Below are 21583 nucleotides of genomic sequence, written 5' to 3'. Positions count from 1 at the left end.
CCCATCTAACTGCTTGTGCCCGTGACCCGGCTGACCCAGATCTCGGGAAACACGTCGGTGTAGTTGGCGACGTCCTTGCCCGAGGCCTCGCTGCCCTTGGCCAGGGCCTGCTTCAGGTCGTCGAGGCGGTCCCACTCGATCGTCGCCGTCACCATGTAAGGGGGTCTCTTGCCGTCGAGGGAGTCCTCGGCGCCCATGGCCGCGACGGTCCACTTGCCCATGCCAAACGGTTTCCAGTCGCGCTCGATGATCTCGCCCATGTGCGTCTTGAGGTAGCTGTGTGCGTGTGCACGCGTGTTCCTTTCAGCTCCCATCCATCATCATGACATCATTTTCCCTGCCCTTCTTCTTTCCACTTACTAGTCCATGTCAAAGCGGGCGGGCTTGCCGTCCTTTGTGGTCGACGGGTAAGCGACGACGCAGACGATTTTGTCGGCCATTCTTGCTGCTGTTGTTATTTGTTGTCGGGGGGATTATTCAACGTCTCTTGGGTTGTCGTGGTTTTTTCTGGTTTTCCCTTCCTTCATAAACGAGTTCTACCTCAAGTATTCTCCTAGTGAATAATGTGATGTCGAGTCATTCGTTCCAGAACTTACCCTCGGTTGCGTCCATGTGCCTCGGATCAGCCCGACATCAAATCTCCACGTCAGGGCACGGCAAATGGGAAGAGGCACAACGAGGGGAGGGGAAAGGGGATCGCTGGGTTGCGCCATGACATCTCTGAATCTGAGAAGCTGTTATATTTTTGGATTTCTGGTGGCTTTTTTCAATTCGATGTACTGATCGATTTCACCTTTTGCTAAGCCACACAAAAACCGGTTGATAATCTCTCGAAGTGAGGGGTTTCCCTGCGTGTGGTTCTCCCTGCCACGAGAAAGAGAAGGGAGACGGAGCAGGGCGGGTTGGTATCACTCTGAATATGCCACTTGCCGATGGCGTCGTGGATTTTGACCTTTGGCTGGGCCGCCGAGATGTGAGAAATGCCCGTCGAAGCGAGTCCTGTCGCAAGAAAAAGACAGCAATGTGCACCCCGCCTTCCCCCATCGAGACATGCACCTGGCCCCGATCCTGATAGCATTCAATGGTGATAACACATAAAATATACGCAGTGTATATATCTTGATCGTGCGCAGTCTCGTCCTGAGGGACTAGCTAGCTCCATCACATCTCATGGGTCTGTCAGCCAAGAGTTCCTTTTCTGCTTGTTCCTCTTCGTCGTCGTCTGACAAGACAAAGGAATAATTAATGCGCTCTGCATGGCCTGTCTGACGACGACTGACGAGCGCTGGCGCTGACGGTTCGCCTGAGCTGACAGGGCGGAGTTCTCGTGTCATTTGATGTCATTTGAAAGCGGATTTTTCCCTGCGACTTGCTCTCCTCCACGCTCGCTTCCATCTCCCGCCTCTCCATTATGTATCATTAACATTATCTGGCGCTCCATCTTGCTCTTCATCCCCCATTCCGGATTGGGGCGCATTTGTGTGTCTATCTGGGTGGATATTCCAATCTTCCTCTCTTGCATTATTTTCTTCCAGCTTCTCGCCATCTACCAGGAGGTGGAAGATAATCTCACAACCCAATTCCCCGAGTCCAGACTCTCCACCGTTGATGCCATCTCGCCCAGCCATCGAAGAGAGCTTATGGCTCGGCCACGCGCCGATACGGGCAATTTCCCCAAAGAGCCACATTCAATATCATTAAAAGGTATGTCTGAGTGTCGGATCCTGAAATTACTGTTACACAAACCGCTATTTCTACCTGCGCTCTGCTGATACACTGCCAAAACTCTTTCAGTGCTGAGGTGCGTTCCGTGAGTCCCGTGTCGGTGGCTGGCTACACGTATTCAGGGAAATAGGCAAAATGGGTCAATTAGTTAACGCTCGTCCTCAGACTCTCTCGACCTGCTCTGGCACAGCAACATCCTCTCCCCCACGAAAATGATACGACGATACCCCATACAGCTTCATTAGCATATCCATCCGAAGCCATCGACCAGGACTTTGTTTTGTCCACCAGCTTGGGTTTACCGCCATCATTCGGTTCCGCTCATGTTGGCGAGACCTTCTCTTGCGCTCTCTGCGCCAACAATGAACTCCCCCCAGCACAGACGGCCAAGACCGTGTCGGGAACGAGGATCGTGGCCGAGATGCAAACACCATCCCAGGCGGTGCCCCTTGAGCTCTATGCAGCTGACGACGCGACGGAACATACTCCGAACCACACCGGTCCCGGAAGCGCCTTGCAAAGAATCATTCGGTTCGACCTCAAGGAGGAAGGTAACCATGTGCTCGCGGTCAACGTCACCTACACCGAGACCGCAGCCGGGGACGGTCAAGCCACAGGCGGCAGGGTCCGGTCGTTTCGGAAATTGTACCAGTTCCTCGCTCAACCTTGTGTGAGCGTTCGCACTAAAACCACGGAACTGAAAGCTGTTGAGGTTGCTGACAAGACACACGGCCCGTACGGCAGAGCGACATTGCTCCGCTATGTTTTAGAAGCGCAACTGGAAAACGTATCCGATGCGCCGATTCTGCTGCAAGAGACAAAACTCCAGGCGAAGATGCCATTCAAGTCGACATCATTGAATTGGGATTCTGAGCAGGATGACGATGTTGCTGTGGAACATCGCGCTCTGAAACCCCGAGATATAATACAAGTAGCCTTCCTGGTCGAGCAGGAACAAGGTCTCGCAGAAGGGTTGGAGGAACTCAAGAATAATATCAAACGTGATGGCCGGGCGGTTTTGGGTCAACTTGCCATTCAATGGAGGACCGCGATGGGAGAGCGGGGCTCCCTGAGCACTGGCAACCTCTTGAGTCGACGCAAAGCAGCATGAGAGCTTCCCTCGACGGCGCCTCTTGGGTCTGATAACCATATGTGTCTTGGAAAAGGTGGCAGGATCAAAACATCGTCGATAGAGCTTTCATGGGGCGTGCATGTTGAGACCGTTCATTTTGCCCGTCAGTATGCTGATCCTGGATCTTTTGGGAATTGTAGGCAAATTCGGAACTTTTTCATCCTGCTTGAACAAAGCCTCTTCCAGCTTCGCGGGGGTTCGTGTGACAATGGTGTGATAATCACGTCCTTTTGCTGCGGCGCCCAGCTCTGGCCGATCAACACTGGATGGTACTGGCACTATCTTCCATTGATGTTGCGACGTATCCGAGAGCGTGTCGGCGTGCAGACCTCCAGAGGGCGGCCATGCCATGAAGCTTTTCCTATTGAGACTGAGACTGGATATAGATGACCGCAATCCGGCTCGGCGACGCTTTGCCGTGATAATGGCGTCGAACAGCGCTATCGACGGGGTCGATGTTTTCTCTTCACGGTCCATGATAAACTCGTTCCAAGCTTGGGTCTGTTGCAGCATTCCCATGTACGCAGCATGGTCCGGGGTCAGACTCCGGGTGAATGCGTCACTGTCAAAGGTGTATACAGCTCCAAGCTTCTTTTTCTGAGGAGTTGCAGGTAGCATGAATTTCCGATAGGTATACAACAAGCTGGCCATGCATCGTACAAAGGCGGCGCGGATCTGGTCAGGGTAGAATGCTGCAGAGCAGACAATAGCGATATTTTGAACACAGCGATCATGAATGACGAAGCCACAGCCTGAACACCTGTAGTATCCATCGGGAGCCTTTTCGTCGCATAGGAGACACGTGGACGGACCATCTGCGGATCGCCACTGCAAATAATGGCCCTCTGACCAATATGTACCTTCGCCATTTCGTACGGCTTGTGTCTGCGTTCCAGGCATGATGGTAGAAGCCGCCAGTGTCGACTGTGCGTACGTAGAGGGTGCATACATTGACCCATTTCGATTGTCTGAAAGCGTAGTGCTCGAAGAAGGGCTCGCACTGTGCTTCACAAACGGAAGGCTGGCCTTGCGAATCATGTGGGTAGACCCAGAGAAGCTTCTCTTGGACAACGAGTCGAAATGACCAGATCTCTTCTCCCGGAGGGACGTCTGAAGAGCGTACCCCGTCTCGGTCCGTGGCGTTCCAGGGTTAGGCGACAGGGAGAAGTTAGGAGTGACGGGCGACTGAGTGTCGGAATCGGTGAATGTAGAGTGTCTGGCTGTTGACGATGTCCTGGGGCGATCAGTGCTTTTTCCTCTTGTTGGTGTAGAAGCAAGAAAGACGTTCAGCAGCGGGGCCCGCCGAATGGTGTCAGTTGTGGCCTGTGGCCCGAACGTGGTGGAGCTGAGGCTCGCGAGTTTGTCAAGATTCGTGGATTTGGTGACCGCGGTGAAGGTAGACTCGAGTTCTGCAGCAAAGGCATCACACGGGTATGTCTCCATTGCGTAGGCAGGGGGCCCGGTGGGCACTCCAGAGGTTTGGTGCAGTGGCGCAGCCTGGTAAAGCAGAGACATCAATTTTCTCCGTTGCTGTTTCGGTAGGAACGGTGGTGGTGCGGTGCTGTGCAACTCATTCTTATCCAGATCGACAAGAACATAATCGTCATCAGGAAGATCGAACTTCTCGTAGTTCCGGTCGATGCCGCAGATGTACGGGCAGGGCGCATCCAATGCCTGGACCAAACGCGATGGCAGCACTGGGATGTATATCCCTGTCCATTCGAAGGGCCAGATGAGTTCCAGGATAGCTTTGCTGACTAGCTGCAGCATTGCGACGTGGGCTGAGAGGAGAACGATCCTGGACTCCGATAAGACGTATTCGAGGAGAAGAACAATGTTGGGGATTGTGAGGGCTCGGAAGAGGGGGTACAGATCGGTCGTCCTGCTGCCCGGGAGTTCATTTGGCGCTTCTTTTTTAGCATACAGCTGGAGCTCTCGAATCGGGAGTTGGACTTGGGTCCTGGATGAGACGGGACTTGGTGCTTCGAGGCACAGCGCAGCAACGTACCTCTCCAATGGCTGCCACATACCGACTTTAGGGGAGCTGGCCGGTACCCGCAAGACTCCTCCATCGGTCATCGGGACGACAACCGCTCGAAGCCATTGCCTCCAGAAATTCGCCATGGATTTGTCTCTCCCCAAAACTCCGTAAGCTCTCGGGATCCAGAAGCGCGTTTCGCCGCCGGTCAGCCCTTGGATATCTGATTCGGAATTGTGCCGCAATGGTCTGAGCATGTCAGACATGACACTGATTCTCTCTTCGACCGTGCCTATTTCATCCTCCAAAGCCTCTCTTTCCGCTGAATCGGGCGAGAGTTGGGGCAGTTGTGTTAGAAGCCTAGACAATCTTGCACTTTCTGCTGCCAATCTCTCTGCAAGTGACGTCGCCATCTCTCGCTCAGCCTCCGACATATGAGCTTTTCTCCATTGCTCACACCTCTTTTCCAAAACAGCGGCAAGATCGCGGTTCACTGGAATCCATATGATGACCGTCACGCCCGTTAGTCTCGAGTTGTCTGATGCAGTCATGGAAAATTCGTGCCAGCTTGACCTCGGCCTGATTTCAGAGGCTACAATCTTGACGTCATTCGGGAAGGCAAACATGGGCACATAGTCTGGAAAAGGTGCCCTGATCTGAGATTTGTCGAGTGTGCGGGATCCAGGATATCGTTCCAGCAATACGGGTTCGAATTTCCGCAGCAGGGGATACTGGTCAGGGAAGCTGTGGAAGGTCTCTGGGCTGGGGATGACTGAGTTGTAACTGCTCAGCCTACGGGAGGTGCGTGTCGACGTCCGTCGAGCCATGGATGGTTGGCGTTTCGTGCTGGACATGTCCTTGAAGGAAAGGTGTCGGCGGATGCTTCCAAAATTGCGATTGGGAACCAGAGCGGCCTCATCTTGAGCAATGATCTTCTGAGTCTTGGGCCGCGACTTGGAACGAGCAGGCTTGGTGTTTTCGTTCGGATGAAACGTCAGGTCTAGATAGAAGGCGTCTCGGTCAGTGGCGAACTTGGCCATGGCTTTCTCAAAATCGGCTTCCGATATCAGTGAGGACATCCGAGCATTGGGGCCAGGGCCCGCGGCCGGTCGAATAGTGAGGCTGCTGCGATTGCTGCGGGGCCGCGGCTCCTCGTGGAGACTCTGGATGGTCTCCCTGGCCTCATCAGAAAGTTGCGAGAGTTTCTGGTAGGAGTCATGTCTAGAATGGCCAATCGAGGCTCGAGGAGACTGGAGGATGGATGACTGCTCATTGTCGACAGAGGTTTCTTCTCTGATGGAAAAGTCGACGCTGATAGGCTCGAGGTGATCGTGAGACCATCGTGGCTGAGAGAAGGCATCTACCAGTTGTTGGCTGTCGACACCGGCGATCCAGAAGTGGTCCGCAAGTGGTCGAGATGACTCCGGAGTTTCTGGTGCTGAAGGCATTTTCTAGTCCGAGCTTGCCATCAGTTCACCCACCGACAGGGCTGATACTGGCATCAAAGCCTTGCTAAACCAAGAGGATTTGGCTATCGGAGTTCTCGGTGGTGTTCGCTGTTTTCCCCTGAGACTTGGTTTTTCGAGAAATCAAATCAGGACGGGCATTCTTCACCCCTCGCCCAAACGGCGTCCGTGCCCTGAATTCACTGAAATGTCAGAGGAGTGAAGGATGCGACCTCCCTTTGACCTTGATACGGAAGTGAAAAAGCCCCCAGTTTGGCGGCCAGCCGACCACGAGCAGTGAGGGAGAGGAGAGGGGACACGATGGATGGAAGTAAATTATTTTGACTCTGGCGAACCTAAGGATGCGTCAAAACCTGGAGATAACGAGGTTCGCAGGGATCGGCTCACTAGACTGGCTATTGGGGTAAGCGCCTCCCTGCGCCCAGGCTGAGTTGAGGTGTGGAAAGGACAATGAGACGCCACTGGAATCGACGATCCGATCGATTATTTGACTGCAGCCGCTAACTAGCAGAACGGCGGTGGCGATGGCGCTGTTTGGTGTTTGGTGTTGGGTGATGTGATAGCGTTCGTTGGCCAGGGTGGTGGGTGATTCGTGATGGAGAGAGAGGATTGTCGTGGGTGGCCGTCTGCAGCTGTGATTTGCGTCTCTTCCATTCGAGAGGCGTGGGAAAGGGGAAGCGCCGAACACGTTTGTCAAGCAACAAGAAAAAAACTTTTGGTTGATGTCTGCATGAGAAGTGATTCACTTCTTCTCGTGGCCTCGTATCTGTAACTGGATTAGGCGAGTGGCATTGGTGGGCATTGGTGGCACCTGTCAAGCCGGCCGCCTCTCTGGGGGTGGTGCAGGGCGGGTGCAGAGGGGTGGGTCTTGGCCTAGCGCGCCTACTAGGCTCATGCAGTTAGGCTAGTCTTAACTAAAAGCCCTCTCTTGTCCAGTTAAAGGAAGGTGCTGGATTAAGCCTACCGTGCCTATCCTTTTAGCTGGTTTCATCTTGCATTGGGCCTTTGATGCCCCTGAAGCTTACGGCGCACAAGCGAGTCTCGGTGGCGTGTGAGGTCCCTACTGCGCACTCCGTATATTTCCATTCGGTCGGAGGGTTTTCCTGCAGGGGCTTCGCATTCTGTTCCAGACTTCCTCAATCTTGTATTCCATGCAGTCGCTGCTGTGTCACCGCAACGGCTCGACATCTTGCAGACTGCATCTCGCGCGGATTCCCATACAAGTACATTTTCCGCTGTTAGGAAAAGTTGACATTACTATCTCGCTGCCAGTACAGCTTCCTCCCCGGAACGGGTGATGCCCATGGCACACGAGGATTACGATCAAAGTTGCAGTCTGTTGACCTGTCATTGCATGGGTAGAATGGTCTCGTACGCTCTGGCCACGGTCATGTCGACCGCACGCACACTACGCTGCCTCCTCCTCAATCTGAGCTCCCCGGTGCAGTCCTACTGACATCTCCCTCCTCGACTTCCTTCCATTCGATCTCTGGTAGCACCGTCTCCCTGCACCTCGCTCAACGTCCAGCCCGTCAAGCACATGAAAGTCGAAGAGGTGGAGAAGCAAGTGGCAATGATGGACAATGTCCTGATGTTGTTCTGTTGGGCGGAGGTGCCTGCGCGCGTCCTTTCCTGCCTGTAACCATCAGGCCACACCGCAGAAGTGCACAGAAAGGTTGGTCTGTACGGATTGGAAACACTCTTTTAAGATCTCCGACCACAGAATTGGTCTCTGGTGACCCCGATGGAAGCCAGGTCGAGCTTTGCATAAGCAGGAGTTTTCTTGGTCGCTTTCCTCACAACTTCCACCTTCAAGGTGACGGTCTGGGTCTCGTCACGGTTACTCTGCTGGTCCTTGCGCCCCTTTGCTTGAGCGTTCGGGGCACTGTCGGTTTTAGCCTTGTTGTTGCCCCCTTGTCTCCGATGCTTTGGTGTCTTGTTCCCACGAGATTCACAAGAAGCGTTCTTCAGCTGAGTAAGGAAAGTGTTGATCCTCTCATTTAGGTCGGGGAATTCTTCTCGGAGCGTCAAATATGCGCTTTTGGCCTTGAGCCGCCTCTCCCACCAACGAACAGCAACGTGCTCGACAAGAAATGTTCTCATCTCTTCATCTGGGGGATTGACGAGCCACAGGGCACGAACGTCTTCTGAATGCACCTGCTCCATAGAGATGCGCGCCATCCGCTGCTCGGCTCGTTTCTGAAGAGTGTCACATCCAATGGAAGCAGCGTACTTGCGGACGAAGTACTGGAATGAATATTGCTTGAATTCTGCACTTGGGGTCGGAGCGAATCCATACCCCTGGCAACTTGCAAGCATCCAGTTGATTATGTCACACCATATGGCAGGGCTGCCGCCGGTCACGACAACCGTGTCGGCTGGATCGCCAGCAGTGTTCCGGAAGTCCCCGATGCTTTTCTTGCTTCCGCGGGGAAGCTCGGCCTCCCACCTGCTTGAGAACGCAGTCGCAATGCTCTTCGGGAGCGTTTCGGTCACGATACGAAGGTTGTCCCCACCAGTCGCGTCTTTGTCGTGGTGCAGGACCGTAATGCTTTCTTGCCGTGGGAGACTGCATTCGTTCTCACTGTCAGCTTGCTGTAATGGATCTGAGTGTTCGTGGCTATAGGTTGGTGATGAGAAGAATTTTGGCCTGCATGAAGACTCACTCTCTGAGCTCCACCGCAGTCATTGCAGCTGCTCGTGAAGACATTGCCATCGAAGGATTGACAGCGTGGCACTCCAGAGGTCTCCAGTGATGTTTGAACAGAGCTCCCGGTGCGCCGAAGGTTGACACGGTGCTGTGGAGATTGTCTTGATGAGGTGAATCGGTCGTCCACACAATCAAGATGGAGATGGAGATGTCGACGAACGGCTCAAAGAGACCAGCGAAAGGCAGCCGGGTGAAGAGGCGAATACGCAAGACTTGGTCAAGAGCCAGAGGGGTGATAGATAGGACCGTGGACTCTCAGCGCTGTAAGTTGTCAGGATATTCGATGATAGGCAAGGCAATCTGCCCATTCACTCCCACAGCCTGAACGCGCTGTCACTGTTCTTACGAGGCTGTATGGCACATGCCCACAGCCTTGTGTAACAGACTAACCCAGGGACTGGAGCCAGGCAATAATCACAGTGAGGCACAAACAGGGGATATGCAAGCGAATACCGTTTGATGCAACGATGGGTGGCGGATGACCGACTAACAGCATCTCCGTGCGTGGGTGGAATTCAAGACTGCCTTCTAAGGCGTCGAGATAGGGCCATATATGTATACAGTGGAAGCTGTGGACAACGGCATACCGCGTGCTTCAAAGGGCTTTCTGGTGGTGCAAACAGGACATCCCTGGTATTGTCGTGACCTGTGAGTGTATTGTGAAACATTGGGTATCCTATTGAAAGGTACAATAACAAACTAAACATGCTGTAACGTATCACGACATGGCATGGCATGGTGTGGCACAGAGAGGCGTAGGGGATACAACAGGCAACAATTGCACGCACAGCCACCCTCAACAGCGCGAAATGTCGCACAGTGGCCCCCTTGTTTGCGACCCGCTGTCATTTCGTCCCGTCTTTCCGCGAAATTGCCCTCCTTTCGAGGCTCTCTTTAAGTCTTCGACTTCGACAGCGCAGTGCCGTTGTTCGTCGTCGTCATCGTGGTGTTCTTCTTTGCCTTTGGACCTGGCCCAGCCTTGCTGCTTACGCTGCTTGCCTTCATCCCCGCCGGTTTCTGCGTGGCGGCGGGGGCGGCGGCGGCGGGAGAGGGCAAGTGTGAGGGTTTCGTGGGATCTGGGCCAGACCTGTTCTGTGCGCTAGGCTTTTTCAAGGCTGCCGCGGTGGTTCGCGGCGGCTGCGTGGGTGTGTTGGTTTTGTTCTTTGGCAGAGACGCCGCCGCCGCGTTGGCTTCTTTCGTGGTAATGATCTTGGACTTCCGCGCTGGAGTCGGGTTTGTGGAAGACGCCTGCTTGGCAGTCTTGGAGACGGTCGAGGGCGACAACGACGGCTTGATCGGAGTTGCTTTCGACGCGGTGCTTGTGCTGGCTTTGGTCTTCGAGGCTGGGTTCGCTGGTTTCCCAGGAGTCGAGGATGCGGGCTTCTTGCTCACATGTGTCGTCGTGGTCGGGGTCGCTTCTTTCTTCTGTGCCGGGCGTGAGGTCGCCGCCGGGGCCGCCGCAGCAGTAGTCTTCTGCCCATTTGTGGTCGGCTTTGACGCATTCTGGGTGGCAGGCGGTTTTTTTGCTGGACCCGGTTCGAGCTTCGCGGGGGCTTTCGTCAAGCCGGGCTTCGGCGGCGGGCCAAGGACTGTCTTTCCTGGCGCGGAAGTGGTGGAAGCAACAGCCGTGGATGCGTTACTCGATAACGTTGTCACCGTCCCGTACCGACTGTTCTCCTCGGCCTTGACCGCGTCCCAAAAGTTTCCCTTGGGGAGAGCGAGATTCTTGCTTCCATTCTTCGCAAGGGGCGTCTTTGTTGTCGTGGTGTTGTTTGCCTTCTTCTCCTCAGCTGCCTTGAGATCCTGCCAGAATGTGCCTTTTGACTGTCGAGAACTGGTCGATGTCGGGACGGATATGACAGAGCCCCGTCTGCTCTGCTCTTCGGCCTTCAGGTCGTTCCAGAATGTACTCTTTTGGGGGGTCTTGGAGACGACGGAGCCACGCCGGCTCTTTTCTTCTGCTTCGATCTTGTTCCAAAATCCGCCGTTCGCCGTCGTGTTGGTGGCAGGTTTCAATGGGACCGTATGACCAGTAGAGGCTACTCTCCCTTGTTGTCTCTTGGCTTCTTCCTGGGCTAATTGTTGCATGAAATTCTGCTGTGTATCCGTAATGCTGTCCTGGACCAGCTTCTGGGGGTCCGACAGGAATGCCTGGATGAAGTCGGCGCGGTTCAGAAGAGTTTGCGCCTGGGGTGAGGTGAGGAGCTTCTGGACGGCCACGGCTCCGGCTGCGAAAGTCTCTTCCTGCTTCCCGGGTTCAAAGAATGAGTCCAACGTCAAGCCACCCAGGGCGGAAGAGGCAGATTGGACCCCTTTCCCGGCTTGAATGCCGGCTTTCTTGATGTCCTCTGTTCCTGCTTGGAGCGCTTGCTTGTTGATGCTCTTCCAGAACCGCTTCGGCAGGTCGCCGTAGAAGATGTACAAAATCATCGCGAGGATCCCCATCGGAGCAAAAATCTGGAGAAACTCGTACCAACGACTGGCGCGAATGGGAACTTCCATATGTCCGCATCCCCGAAGGACCTTACCGGATTTATATTTCGTGGCGCCATAGTCGGCTGGGAGTTTGCCGGTCTGGTAGTACTCTTCGATCATGACATCCTTTTCACGCCAGCGGGCTCTAAGCCAGAGTTCAAATGCTCTGTCGTTGTGCAGCGGGATCTCCTTGACCGCAAATCGGCGCCAATGCATGCTGACGGATTTCGGAGGCCGGCCCTCTAAATAGCCGGCTTTCAGAGTGAAGATGTCTTGTGCGTACTGCCCACGGGGGACCCCTTCATATACGATCGTGCAGTCGTAGAGGTAGTCCACAGTGTCCTTGAGTTCCTCGAGACAAAACTGTAGGCCGGTGCTTCGAGGGAGGAGGACGTGTCTTGTGTCGGGAATGTTATTCTTCTTTGCCCATTCGGCGCTTCGTTTGCGAGTGCTGGGAGCAAGGTTGGTCCCTTCGGGAAAGAGCAGAAGCCACATCGGATCCGTGGGTTTGTTGAGCCTTTGCAGTGCGCTGGCCATGTTCGGCTTATCCTGTTCCCAATTGCGCTTCAAGAAGATGAACTGATACAGCTGCATCCCCCATCCGATGACCGGAATCTTGCGCAGTGATTCTTTCAGGACAATGTAGAGGCGACCGTGCATCCCATTGCAGTAGGCTATCCACCACAGGTAAAGCCAGTCAGTGTAGATTTGATGGTTTGCAATGAGAACAAGCCGGTCCGGGAAATCCAAAATCAAGTCTCCCTCGGTCGATTTCAGCAGTTGTCCTCGCACCGATTTGTCTCCCGAGACGATGACCTTTGTCGGCGCAAACGTCTGGGTGAGGGTCATGGTGAGCAATCCGAAGGACTGCTTGGTGAATGCAATCCATGCATTGTACCAGTCCTCGTTAATCGCGCGCAATGGCGCCCCAAGAAATTGGGAGATATTGATAGCCAATGCACCCGATAAGAAATAGGTCGACAAAGCCAAAGCTCTGGACGCAACGGAGAATTCGCCCTTTGCAAGGGGCACACGATCAGGCCGGTCGGGTCTTGAGTCGAGCGAAAAACCCGCCGCCGGCTCAAGGGCGGGTGCTCTGGACGGAGCCATTATTGCTGTTTAACTAACTGTACTTGAACCAAAGTCGTTTGTTCCTTCTCTTCCTCCTCCCGCCCATTGTTGTTCGACACGATAGGCGAACAGCCACAGTTGTAGACTGCGAGACTGGTACGTGGATTATAGTAAAGGCTGGGTGCTGCTGGGCCAACGCCACCCTGACGTACAGAGGGTCCATGGTGTCTCTGCAACGGGGGAGGATCGCTAGCCGTGTTCCTCAAAGCACCGTTGGTCAGTTCTGTTTCAGTTGTGGCGTTCTCCTCACCTCTCGATCTCGACCGGGAAGGGGACGACGGGTCCGAGGATGCGAACAAATGACAAGACTGCCCGCTCCGGTGGCTGCTGGGCTCATCGTGCTTTTGGGGTGGCATCAACGATCGAAGGGAATTCCTAGGAGAGCGCACCCTGGTCGCCGTGGTCCAGATGCGTGTCAAAAGCAAGGAAAAACAGGAAAAGGGCCCTTGTGGCATCGGTGGCGGTGCTGCGGCTCTCCAATCACACGGCGCGTGGGGAGCCCGAGATGACGTTCTTGTGGGAGCACAACTGGTCCATATCCTTCCTCGCATGCTGCCTGCTGTCGATCAAAAGCCAGAAGCTCTGCAAAGCAAACATACTGAAGGGATAAAATCTAGCCCTTTCTTTCTTGACATCACGGTTCATCTGTCCTCTCAGAAAATACTCACACTATATGGTCTTGTCTGTACCTTGACTCAGGTGCAGACTCAAGTTCCCGCAGGTCCCAATGCCTAACGTATCCTTTGATATCTTCTTTGACAAGGACTTTATCAACATCACCGCCACTCGAGGACAGACTGCCCCCAAGGCCAAACCCGAGTGGAAGGTCCGTACCGCGCCCAAACTCCCGCCGAAACCCGTGGTCGAGGATCACACTGGAACTCCCAGACCGCCACCGAGGCAGAAGTTGACCACCCTTCGTCAACCAGTGCATCCCCACCACTCGCAAGAAGCCCCGCCTAGCACCCAGAAGCCTGAGACCGCTGAAAGCGTCAACGGTGTCACCTCTGCCGGCGAAGAGAAGCCCAAGCGAAAGCCTCCGAAGCTTGGTCCCAGAAAGTCAGCCACCCCCACAACCCCTTCAGCCACCCCGGCTGCGTAAAAAGAAGAAGAATGGCGACTCAATGGGTTCTGGGGAAGGTCAGTGAAGCACTTGCTCCCACGGTATCCAGTACCGTGGCAAGTGCCGGGGCATTTGCAGGTGGAGCGGTCAATGCAGTCGGCAGTAGTATTAACGGGGTAGGAGAGTCAATCCATTCCACCATTCGAAGATACGGGGATGGAGTCAAGGATTATGGGAATGGCATAATGGATTGGACGCAGGCTGGGGGAGTCCGAGCAGCGACAGCGAGTAACCCTCTGGGATTGAGTGGAGGTAAGACGGGGGGAAGGCGACAGGTCACCAGTCCACAGATCTACCGTCCACCGGCAGCGACACCAAAGACACCTCCCTCAAAGAGGTTGATGACCACGAGCAAGTCGGCTCCGCCCCAGAAGCAGATCGAGGGAGGAACTCCACGGCAGGCCTTGCCAGCTCCTGGGCCAAAGGCATCGGAGACCGCGCACAAAGCCACATCTACCGCTGGCGCCCCGGCTAAGAAAGTCGGTTCTGCCCCCCTCAAGCCTGTGCAGTCCGCGGCGAGGACCAGCACCGCCCCCAACCCTGGAGCCATGAGACAGCACAAACAGGGCAATGGTGCCAATAAAGCTGCGAGCGTGAACAAATTGCCCACCACGCCGAACCCCGGGGCCATGAGGCGCAAGCCAGCAGATGGCAACACCAAGCAGCCGGGTTCAAGCAAGAAGACACCCAGCAAACCCAACACCTCTGCTGCGCCAAAACCGACAACGACGGCGGCGGCAAATCGACCCAAGATCCAAGGCAATCCCACTGCTGCTGCCAACCCTCTTGGGCTCACGTTCTGATGGCTTTTTTTTGGGGGTGAGAGCTGTCATGGGCCTTTCTCCCTTTGTGTCTCAATGGTATCAAAATTTTGGGCTCTTCTTGGTCAGACCGTCCGCCGGGGTGGCGGGGTGGTACGTAAGAATGGAATGTGATTGATTGTAACGTATACCACGATACTCAGTGGCAAGCGAACCTTTGGCCTTCTCGCTCAAGTCATGATGCAGCTATCTCTAGCTGGTCAAGACGGCGGAATACACGTGAAGTCGGTGTGTTGATTGATCCATAGCACTCGGTAGACTCTTATATTGACAACACTGCCCACTCTCTGCCGGGAAATTCAATTGTTGATGCCGTACTTGGTGCCGTTGGTGCTGGCGAGCGTATAGCATTAGTAACCTGTGTCACTAGGTTGGGCTTCGGATCTTGACGATCGGTTCCGTTCGCACCGGTGCGGGGACCGAGAAGAATACGCTCCTTGCAGCAGTTTCCCGGGCGGAGTCTTGATCTGACTTTGACGCGCCCGACTGTCATTGCCGGGCCCATGGTCGTTATTCGCAGCCTGAGCTCACCATTTCTCCTTCTTATGGCCGTCAACGCCTCATACTCTTTGAATGATGCTTGCCCGCATCGTCGATCTGTGGGCATCACGTAGGTGGAAGGGCGCACCATTGAAAAGCTGACAAAACAGACCTACACTCTCACCGTCACCCAACCGTGTATATATCTAGACCACCTCTTCTGACAAAGTTCCTCCCTTCCTCTTCCGAGTCCTCCTCGAGAATCTCGCAGACACGCTTCCCACAATGGCGGACATTGAACCCTTTACCATCACCGTCCCCGACTCGGCCCTTTCGGACCTCAAGACTCGCCTGTCGCTGGCTCGCTTCCCGGATGAGCTCGAAGGTGCGGAGTGGCACTATGGCGCTCCGTTGGCTGACGTCCAGCGCCTGACAAGATATTGGAAAGACACATACAACTGGCGGGAGGCGGAGAAGAAGCTGAACGAGCTGCCCAACTACCGCACCACGATCCAGGTGGATGGCGGCTTCGAGCCATTGAAAGTGCACTTCGTCCACCAACGATCCAGCGTCGAGAATGCCATTCCCCTGCTCTTCGTGCACGGCTGGCCCGGCAGTTTCATCGAGGCGGTCAAGATCTGGGACAAGCTGCCTTCCCCGGATCCGGGCTCGGATGACCCAGCGTTCCATTTTGTGGCCGTCAGTTTGCCCAACTACGGCTTCTCCGAGGCGCCCAAGAAGAAAGGCTTCGCCATCGCGCAGTACGCCGAGACGTGCCACAAGCTCATGTTGAAACTCGGCTACCACGAGTACGTGACCCAGGGCGGCGATTGGGGGTACTACATCACGCGGGCGATCGCGCTGCGGTACCCGCAGCACTGCAAGGCGACACACGTCAACTTCGACCAGGGCGAGGCCCCCTCGTTCCTGACCCACCCCACGCTGGCCCTGCAGCACGCCATCACGCCGTACACGGCGGCGGAAAAGGAAGGGCTGCAGCGCACGGCCTGGTTCTTCAAGGAGTCGTCGGGCTACCGCGCCCAGCAGGCCACGCGGCCGCAGACGCTGGGCTACGCGCTGGCCGACTCGCCCGTGGCGCTGCTGGCGTGGATCTGGGAGAAACTGCACGACTGGAGCGACGAGTACCCGTGGACCGACGACGAGGTCTGCACCTGGCTGAGCATCTACTGGTTCTCGACCGCCGGCCCGGCCGCCAGCCTGCGCATCTACTACGAGGCGACGCACGAATGGGACGACCCGGCCACGCGCATCACCCGCGACCGCACGCGCGAGTACATCGGCGGCGGCGTGAAACTGGGCCTGAGCCACGCGCCCCGGGAGGTGCGGGTGTTGCCGAGCACCTGGACGCGCACGCAGGGCGACATCGTCTTCGACCGCACCCACCCGAGCGGGGGCCACTTCTATGCCTACGAGCGACCGGAGCACCTGCTGAGGGATGTGCGGGACATGTTTGGAAAGAAAGGAGGCGCGAAGAATGTGGTTAAGGGGAAGAGTGGGTATTGATGTTGTCCTCCAGGACCACAAGAGCAGGGACATATCTGGACATATCTGTCTATCTATCTATCTTTGAAAAGGTAGGTGCGGCCCGAATGCCACTGTGGAGCTGGAGCTGGAGCTGGAGCTGGAGCTGGAGCTGGAGCTGGAGCTGGAGCTTGAGCTTGCTGCCCGAGAAAGAAACTCGTGTGTACAACGCAAAATGAAAATAGGATTCGAAACTCAACAGAAACGTGCCAGGGGCTTTGGAGTGCGTGGTGGGTGGGAATGGATATATATATCTCTCTGATCGAGACACGAATGGAGTCATATCACTTACATGATTGACATACCAATGCAACCTACAACGGTCTATGAACAACTAACTATATGTATGTATGTAGCGCTTCTTTCTCTCTGCACGACGGTACCAAGATGGCTCTCTCTTCCTGCCGCACACGAAGGTGGCTTTCCCCGTTCACTGTCCTTCGTCTCTGTCGCCGCTCGTTCGTTCGCTCGCGGTCTGCCCGCCAACTTTTCAGAATCATCTCCATCATCATTATCGTTCACATCGGTCCTTTTCATAACCTGCCGCCGGCCCTCCTCTTCTCCACCGCCTCTCTCAGCACGCGGATCACGTGGCCCGGATCTTGGGCGCCAAACACGGCCGAACCCGCGACGATGACGTTGGCGCCGGCCTCGGCGGCCTGGTCGATCGTCGACTCGGAGAGGCCGCCGTCCACCTCGACATTGAGGTCCGGGTAGCGCTGCCGCACCGCCGTCACCTTGGGCAGTTCCGAGGCCATGAACTTCTGGCCGCCGAAGCCTGGGTGCACGGTCATGATGAGGACCATCTGTCGGGAAATCGGGGACCCGTCAGTTCAAACCAAGCCAGCCAGTCATATGGTATATGAAAATGTTCGATCAAGGTTGGACAACACGGGCATTGGGGAGGTAGGGAGGGGGGGATTCGTTACATCTGGTCGTTCCTCCTTGTCCTCAGCCTCCAGGATCTCCCAGAGCACGTCGACGCTCGTTTCCGGCTTGATGGCGATGCCCGCCTGCATGCCGAGTTCGTGGATGTAGCGTATCAGTTCTCTCGGCGACGTGGGCCGCGTCGTGGTCTTGTCTTCGGGTTTCGTGGCCGCAACCGAGGTGACGGCGGCTTCGTAGTGGAAGCAGTAGAGGTCGCAGCCGGCGTCGCGGAACGTGGAGACCCAGCGGTGAGGCTGTTGTTGTGGATGAAGTTGTTCGTTAGAAATTAGGTCGGTCGGGGGCACCCGTCGGGACAGAGAACAGAAGAAGAAGCACAATCGCAGTAGCAGAGAGGACCAGACGGTCGGTCCCCCGTTTGGAGAAGGAGAATGGTAATAGTCTGGCACACATCTACCGCCTCGTGCGCCTCTCTATCCATCAAGTCGCCGTGTTGTCCAGTCCACTCCGCAGTCTCTCACCCTCCCCTCGCTGCGGAAGACGTGTTGACTCACCTCTGCAATCATCATGTGGCAATCAAATGTGCCTCTCCCACCTGGTTTCTGGGGTCTGTCCACGTGTGACCGGATCTTGGACACAACCGGCGCACCAAATGTGATGTTGGGGACGAAATGGCCGTCCATCTAGCCAGGCAGCCCACCCCAGCACAGAGGAAATGTCAGCTGTATTGTGCCTTGGGATCGATCATGCATGTCAAACTCTCGAGGAGGAATAACCCCTCCGGGATGCCTGTATCTTTCTTTCCTCCCTCTGTGTGTGGCTCCCTCTCCGTCTCTTATTCGACACCGAAACGCAGGACGAAGGATATATAGCTTGTTGGGGAGGGGAGAGAGGGGGGGAGAGCGCAGAGACGTACAATGTCGACGTGGAGCCAGTCGCAGCCCTGGTCCATTGTTTTAGAGCACTCACTGCCGAGGGCGGCAAAGTCGGCGCTCAGGATCGAGGGCGCGATGATGGCCGGCGGCGTCATGTTTGACGTACCCAAAGTGCTCGGGGTGGAACGGAGGAATGGAGGAGCTTCGGCGGGGTAAAAAGGGTTGGGGATGTGGGTGTTTGGTTGGTGAGAGTTCGAGTCCGGGGCGAACACAGAGAGAGAGGGTGGTGGTGCAAAGGGTTGTTTGCAGGGGGAGAAAGAGAGAGAGAGTGTGTGGTCTTCGGTCTATTGAACTGCGCTCCAATATTTCGAGCTGTGATGAAATGTAACTAATATTATTTACCCCTCGCTAAGGGAGACTTGATCCGCTGCTTACGCGAACAGGAAAACCTATTTCCCGATGCAGTCGGATCAGTCGCCTACTGCTGGATTGTTTTCAAAAGTCTAGCTGATCCCCGTCACAATCACGCCGCTGTCTGGTAACTCAGAACAGATATCTAGGTGCGCTGAAAAGGTCGGGATTTATGAATCGACTTACAAGCTCCAGCAGTGTAAGCGACCCTCGAACAGTATTGGCTCCAGGTGGTTCCAGTGATAAGACCTTGTATTCATAATGCTAGACTTAATGTGTCTGTGGGAGGAGACTCTCGGTGCTGCAGTGATAGACTCGATGTGCCTGTGTTGGTAGAGGCTCTGCTTCATTCCACCTGTCCCATGTCATTCCTGTCACTGGCAGTCGATCTGGGCCCCAAGCACCAGGAGTATTCTTCTGCAAGAGAATCCTGATCGGTCCGCATCTTTGGATACGCGTTGTTGAGACGGTACCTCTTTGCTCCGGGCGGAATCCGTCGGCTTTCACTCACTCCAGCCTTTCCTGGTCGTGGTCTCTTTCTTCTTCATGGATTCCGGCCACATGCTGGGACTGGAGAGTGAGACGGGCCACACGTCTGGGGCTCGCAAGCGAGCCCGCGCAGCTGCAATAGAGCAAGAAGCCCGAGCAGGCGTAAGAGAGGGCGGTGGTGTCGGTGTCGCAGAGAGCGACGAGAGGGAGGAGGAGGAGGAGGGTTTCTCTGAATGTAGACCAATTGTGCTTGAGGTCTTCAGATCCATACCACCGGACGCAAATTCTTTGTCGGTGGAAGTTGATCTCCATTCTCCATCGGGCAGCTTTACAAGCGGCCTGCGACCATGGCAACAAACCCCCTATTTATCGAGGCCATTGGTGCGCCATGCCTTTCCAAGGCCTCCATCTTGTACGGCGCCAATAGGTTTCGGGATGTGCCTGTTGCAAAGTCCGCCGCGACACAATCCATCTTCGGCATCGGACAGAGGGCCGCTCTCATGCATGTGATCTTCATAGCCTTGTTCGTTTGGCTACGTTCCCGCAAGCTTTCGTCCTGCCTCTTTGCAAAATCCCTCTCTTTCGAATGGCCAAACCATTCCAGGTCGATTTCGATAGTCACCGAGGGCGTCAAAGGTAAACATCTCAGCATTTGCCATGGGAAGGAACTACTCTCGTTAGCATGATTCGCTGGCAAAGAGGTTAATGAATTGGCCGCGAGATTGCCCCTTCACTATCATGGGGCAATACTCGGTACGAGCTGCCTCACAGTTCCAGCACCGGTCCATGTTCTTTGGGCTCAACGAGGCCTGCGCTGATTGCGTCGCATTTGCCCCGAAGATGCTGATGGATGTTGGGTGCAGTCAGACCTCAATGATGGTGAGAGTCCCAGAGCTCACCCCAAGCTGGACATGACTGGTGATCATACAAGAGAGGCAGTTAGCTATCAAGCCTGCGGTGTTTGGTTGTGTTTGTTTTGGAACGCGCCTGCAGAATCTCGCGTGGGATATCCGGTGAACTAATCCTAATTAGGACATGCTTGGCCGCGCACGTGCGCACGCGTCTGTGATCGCGCCGAGTCTTCAACATCCAGTCGCCGAACACCTCCAGCCTTCCACCTCACAATCCAGTCGCAGTATATTTCCAGTCCAAGTCGAAGCAAAGCTAACCTTGCTGTCATGTACCCCAATATTACTTTCGATGGGAAGAATATGGCGAATCAGGAAGACTCTAGTGTCACTGGGCCACCATTATACGTGCAACGTTATACTGTTAGGTAGAAGCCAAGAGCAAAAATACGCTACGCAGAGGTGCCGTTTTAGGGGCATTGCTCGGTGCGCAGTCAAAATTTATTCACACGTACACACTGAGTGAACTATGTATTATTGCGCTCATCGCCCATGGGCTCTGTTCCAATTTCAGCCCTCTGCCAGGCAACGAGCTCGAGCTACTTCACATTTGATGTGGTCACAGCAGCAGCAGGCGCAGCCTTGCCATCCTGAACAGGAGGGTACACATGGACATCATAGATTTGTGTCGTCTGCAGTGGCTCAATCCCAAACTCGGTGGTCACTCTGACCTGCGTGGAGCCCAGCTTGACGGGGTCGAAGAACCAGACGATGTTGGTGTCTTCGATGCGTGCGTCCGTCAGCGTCAGGAAGTCGGCCGGAAACTTGATCGAAACCTCGCCCAGTCTCGGGACGATGGCGTGCGCCGGAACCTGGAAAGGTTTGTTGAGGATCGCGTTGATGTTCTTTATCGGTCCCACGGACACGGGGCCGAGGGCGGTGACGGCCGGAGACGCCGGGCTCGTGCCTTGGCCGCCGTTGTCGTCTTGGCCCTCGCAGACAATGGGAACCTGCTTGCCTTTGGGATAGTTGGCGGTGATGATGGTGACGAAATCGCCCGGCACTTGGACATTGAAACTGGCCGTGACGTGGTATGGTCGGGTCGTCGGGTGTGGAATGGGCGGCCCGTACCAAGCCTCGAGCTCGAATACGAGCCCACTCGAGCGCAGAGAATAGAAGCGGGGGTGGCTGACGTCCCCGGTGACCTTGCCGTCGGCGGTCAGGACGAGGGTATGCGCCCTATACTCGGCCGTGAGGGAGTCGACCGAGACCGTTCCGAGAGTAGTCATTGTGACGAGTGGGTTTGCAAAGTCAACGCGGACGAGTATGTTGTTGGGGCAGACTTCGGTCCGGACTGATAGAAAGAGTAATGGAAGAACACACTTGTGAGACAGCAAAGACATCAACAACATCAGATATTCTTATAGATCATGTCCAGCATACTTGCAGACATAGCTGAGCTGAATGAGCTCTTTGCACTCCCAACTCCATG

At 55.2% G+C, this 21583-nt stretch overlaps 10 protein-coding genes across 10 annotated transcripts; 4 read left to right on the top strand and 6 right to left on the bottom strand.

The window, feature by feature from the left end:
* Positions 1-5: 5 nt before the first annotated feature.
* Positions 6-440, bottom strand: AYL99_09851 (hypothetical protein; the record flags this gene model as incomplete). Its single annotated transcript, XM_018841357.1, has 2 exons — positions 6-276; positions 361-440. The coding sequence occupies 2 exons, from the start codon at positions 438-440 to the stop codon at positions 6-8; spliced, it is 351 nt and encodes a 116-aa protein (XP_018689066.1).
* A 1200-nt stretch (positions 441-1640) lies between these two features.
* On the top strand, positions 1641-2836 carry AYL99_09850 (hypothetical protein; the record flags this gene model as incomplete). Its single annotated transcript, XM_018841356.1, has 3 exons — positions 1641-1704; positions 1795-1801; positions 1891-2836. The coding sequence occupies 3 exons, from the start codon at positions 1641-1643 to the stop codon at positions 2834-2836; spliced, it is 1017 nt and encodes a 338-aa protein (XP_018689065.1).
* An 87-nt stretch (positions 2837-2923) lies between these two features.
* AYL99_09849 (hypothetical protein) lies at positions 2924-6283 on the bottom strand (the record flags this gene model as incomplete). Its single annotated transcript, XM_018841355.1, has 1 exon — positions 2924-6283. One exon carries the CDS (start codon positions 6281-6283, stop codon positions 2924-2926), a length of 3360 nt encoding a protein of 1119 aa, XP_018689064.1.
* Positions 6284-8005: 1722 nt separating this feature from the next.
* AYL99_09848 (hypothetical protein) lies at positions 8006-9011 on the bottom strand (the record flags this gene model as incomplete). The annotated part of the gene is made up of 2 exons (XM_018841354.1): positions 8006-8870; positions 8968-9011. The coding sequence occupies 2 exons, from the start codon at positions 9009-9011 to the stop codon at positions 8006-8008; spliced, it is 909 nt and encodes a 302-aa protein (XP_018689063.1).
* Positions 9012-9905: 894 nt separating this feature from the next.
* On the bottom strand, positions 9906-12596 carry AYL99_09847 (hypothetical protein; the record flags this gene model as incomplete). The annotated part of the gene is made up of 1 exon (XM_018841353.1): positions 9906-12596. One exon carries the CDS (start codon positions 12594-12596, stop codon positions 9906-9908), a length of 2691 nt encoding a protein of 896 aa, XP_018689062.1.
* Positions 12597-13344: 748 nt separating this feature from the next.
* On the top strand, positions 13345-13719 carry AYL99_09846 (hypothetical protein; the record flags this gene model as incomplete). The annotated part of the gene is made up of 1 exon (XM_018841352.1): positions 13345-13719. The coding sequence occupies one exon, from the start codon at positions 13345-13347 to the stop codon at positions 13717-13719; it is 375 nt and encodes a 124-aa protein (XP_018689061.1).
* Positions 13720-13925: 206 nt separating this feature from the next.
* AYL99_09845 (hypothetical protein) lies at positions 13926-14543 on the top strand (the record flags this gene model as incomplete). The annotated part of the gene is made up of 1 exon (XM_018841351.1): positions 13926-14543. One exon carries the CDS (start codon positions 13926-13928, stop codon positions 14541-14543), a length of 618 nt encoding a protein of 205 aa, XP_018689060.1.
* A 783-nt stretch (positions 14544-15326) lies between these two features.
* On the top strand, positions 15327-16565 carry AYL99_09844 (hypothetical protein; the record flags this gene model as incomplete). Its single annotated transcript, XM_018841350.1, has 1 exon — positions 15327-16565. One exon carries the CDS (start codon positions 15327-15329, stop codon positions 16563-16565), a length of 1239 nt encoding a protein of 412 aa, XP_018689059.1.
* A 551-nt stretch (positions 16566-17116) lies between these two features.
* AYL99_09843 (ribulose-phosphate 3-epimerase) lies at positions 17117-18498 on the bottom strand (the record flags this gene model as incomplete). The annotated part of the gene is made up of 4 exons (XM_018841349.1): positions 17117-17389; positions 17513-17764; positions 18023-18151; positions 18385-18498. 4 exons carry the CDS (start codon positions 18496-18498, stop codon positions 17117-17119), a joined length of 768 nt encoding a protein of 255 aa, XP_018689058.1.
* A 2192-nt stretch (positions 18499-20690) lies between these two features.
* AYL99_09842 (hypothetical protein) lies at positions 20691-21380 on the bottom strand (the record flags this gene model as incomplete). Its single annotated transcript, XM_018841348.1, has 1 exon — positions 20691-21380. One exon carries the CDS (start codon positions 21378-21380, stop codon positions 20691-20693), a length of 690 nt encoding a protein of 229 aa, XP_018689057.1.
* Between the last annotated feature and the right edge of the window lie 203 nt (positions 21381-21583).

The sequence above is a fragment of the Fonsecaea erecta genome (assembly GCF_001651985.1).
Source record: "Fonsecaea erecta strain CBS 125763 chromosome Unknown Scaff10, whole genome shotgun sequence".
NCBI lineage: Eukaryota > Fungi > Ascomycota > Eurotiomycetes > Chaetothyriales > Herpotrichiellaceae > Fonsecaea > Fonsecaea erecta.
Note: the sequence above shows the minus strand (reverse complement) of the source record. Positions and strands in the feature narration are given on the sequence as shown.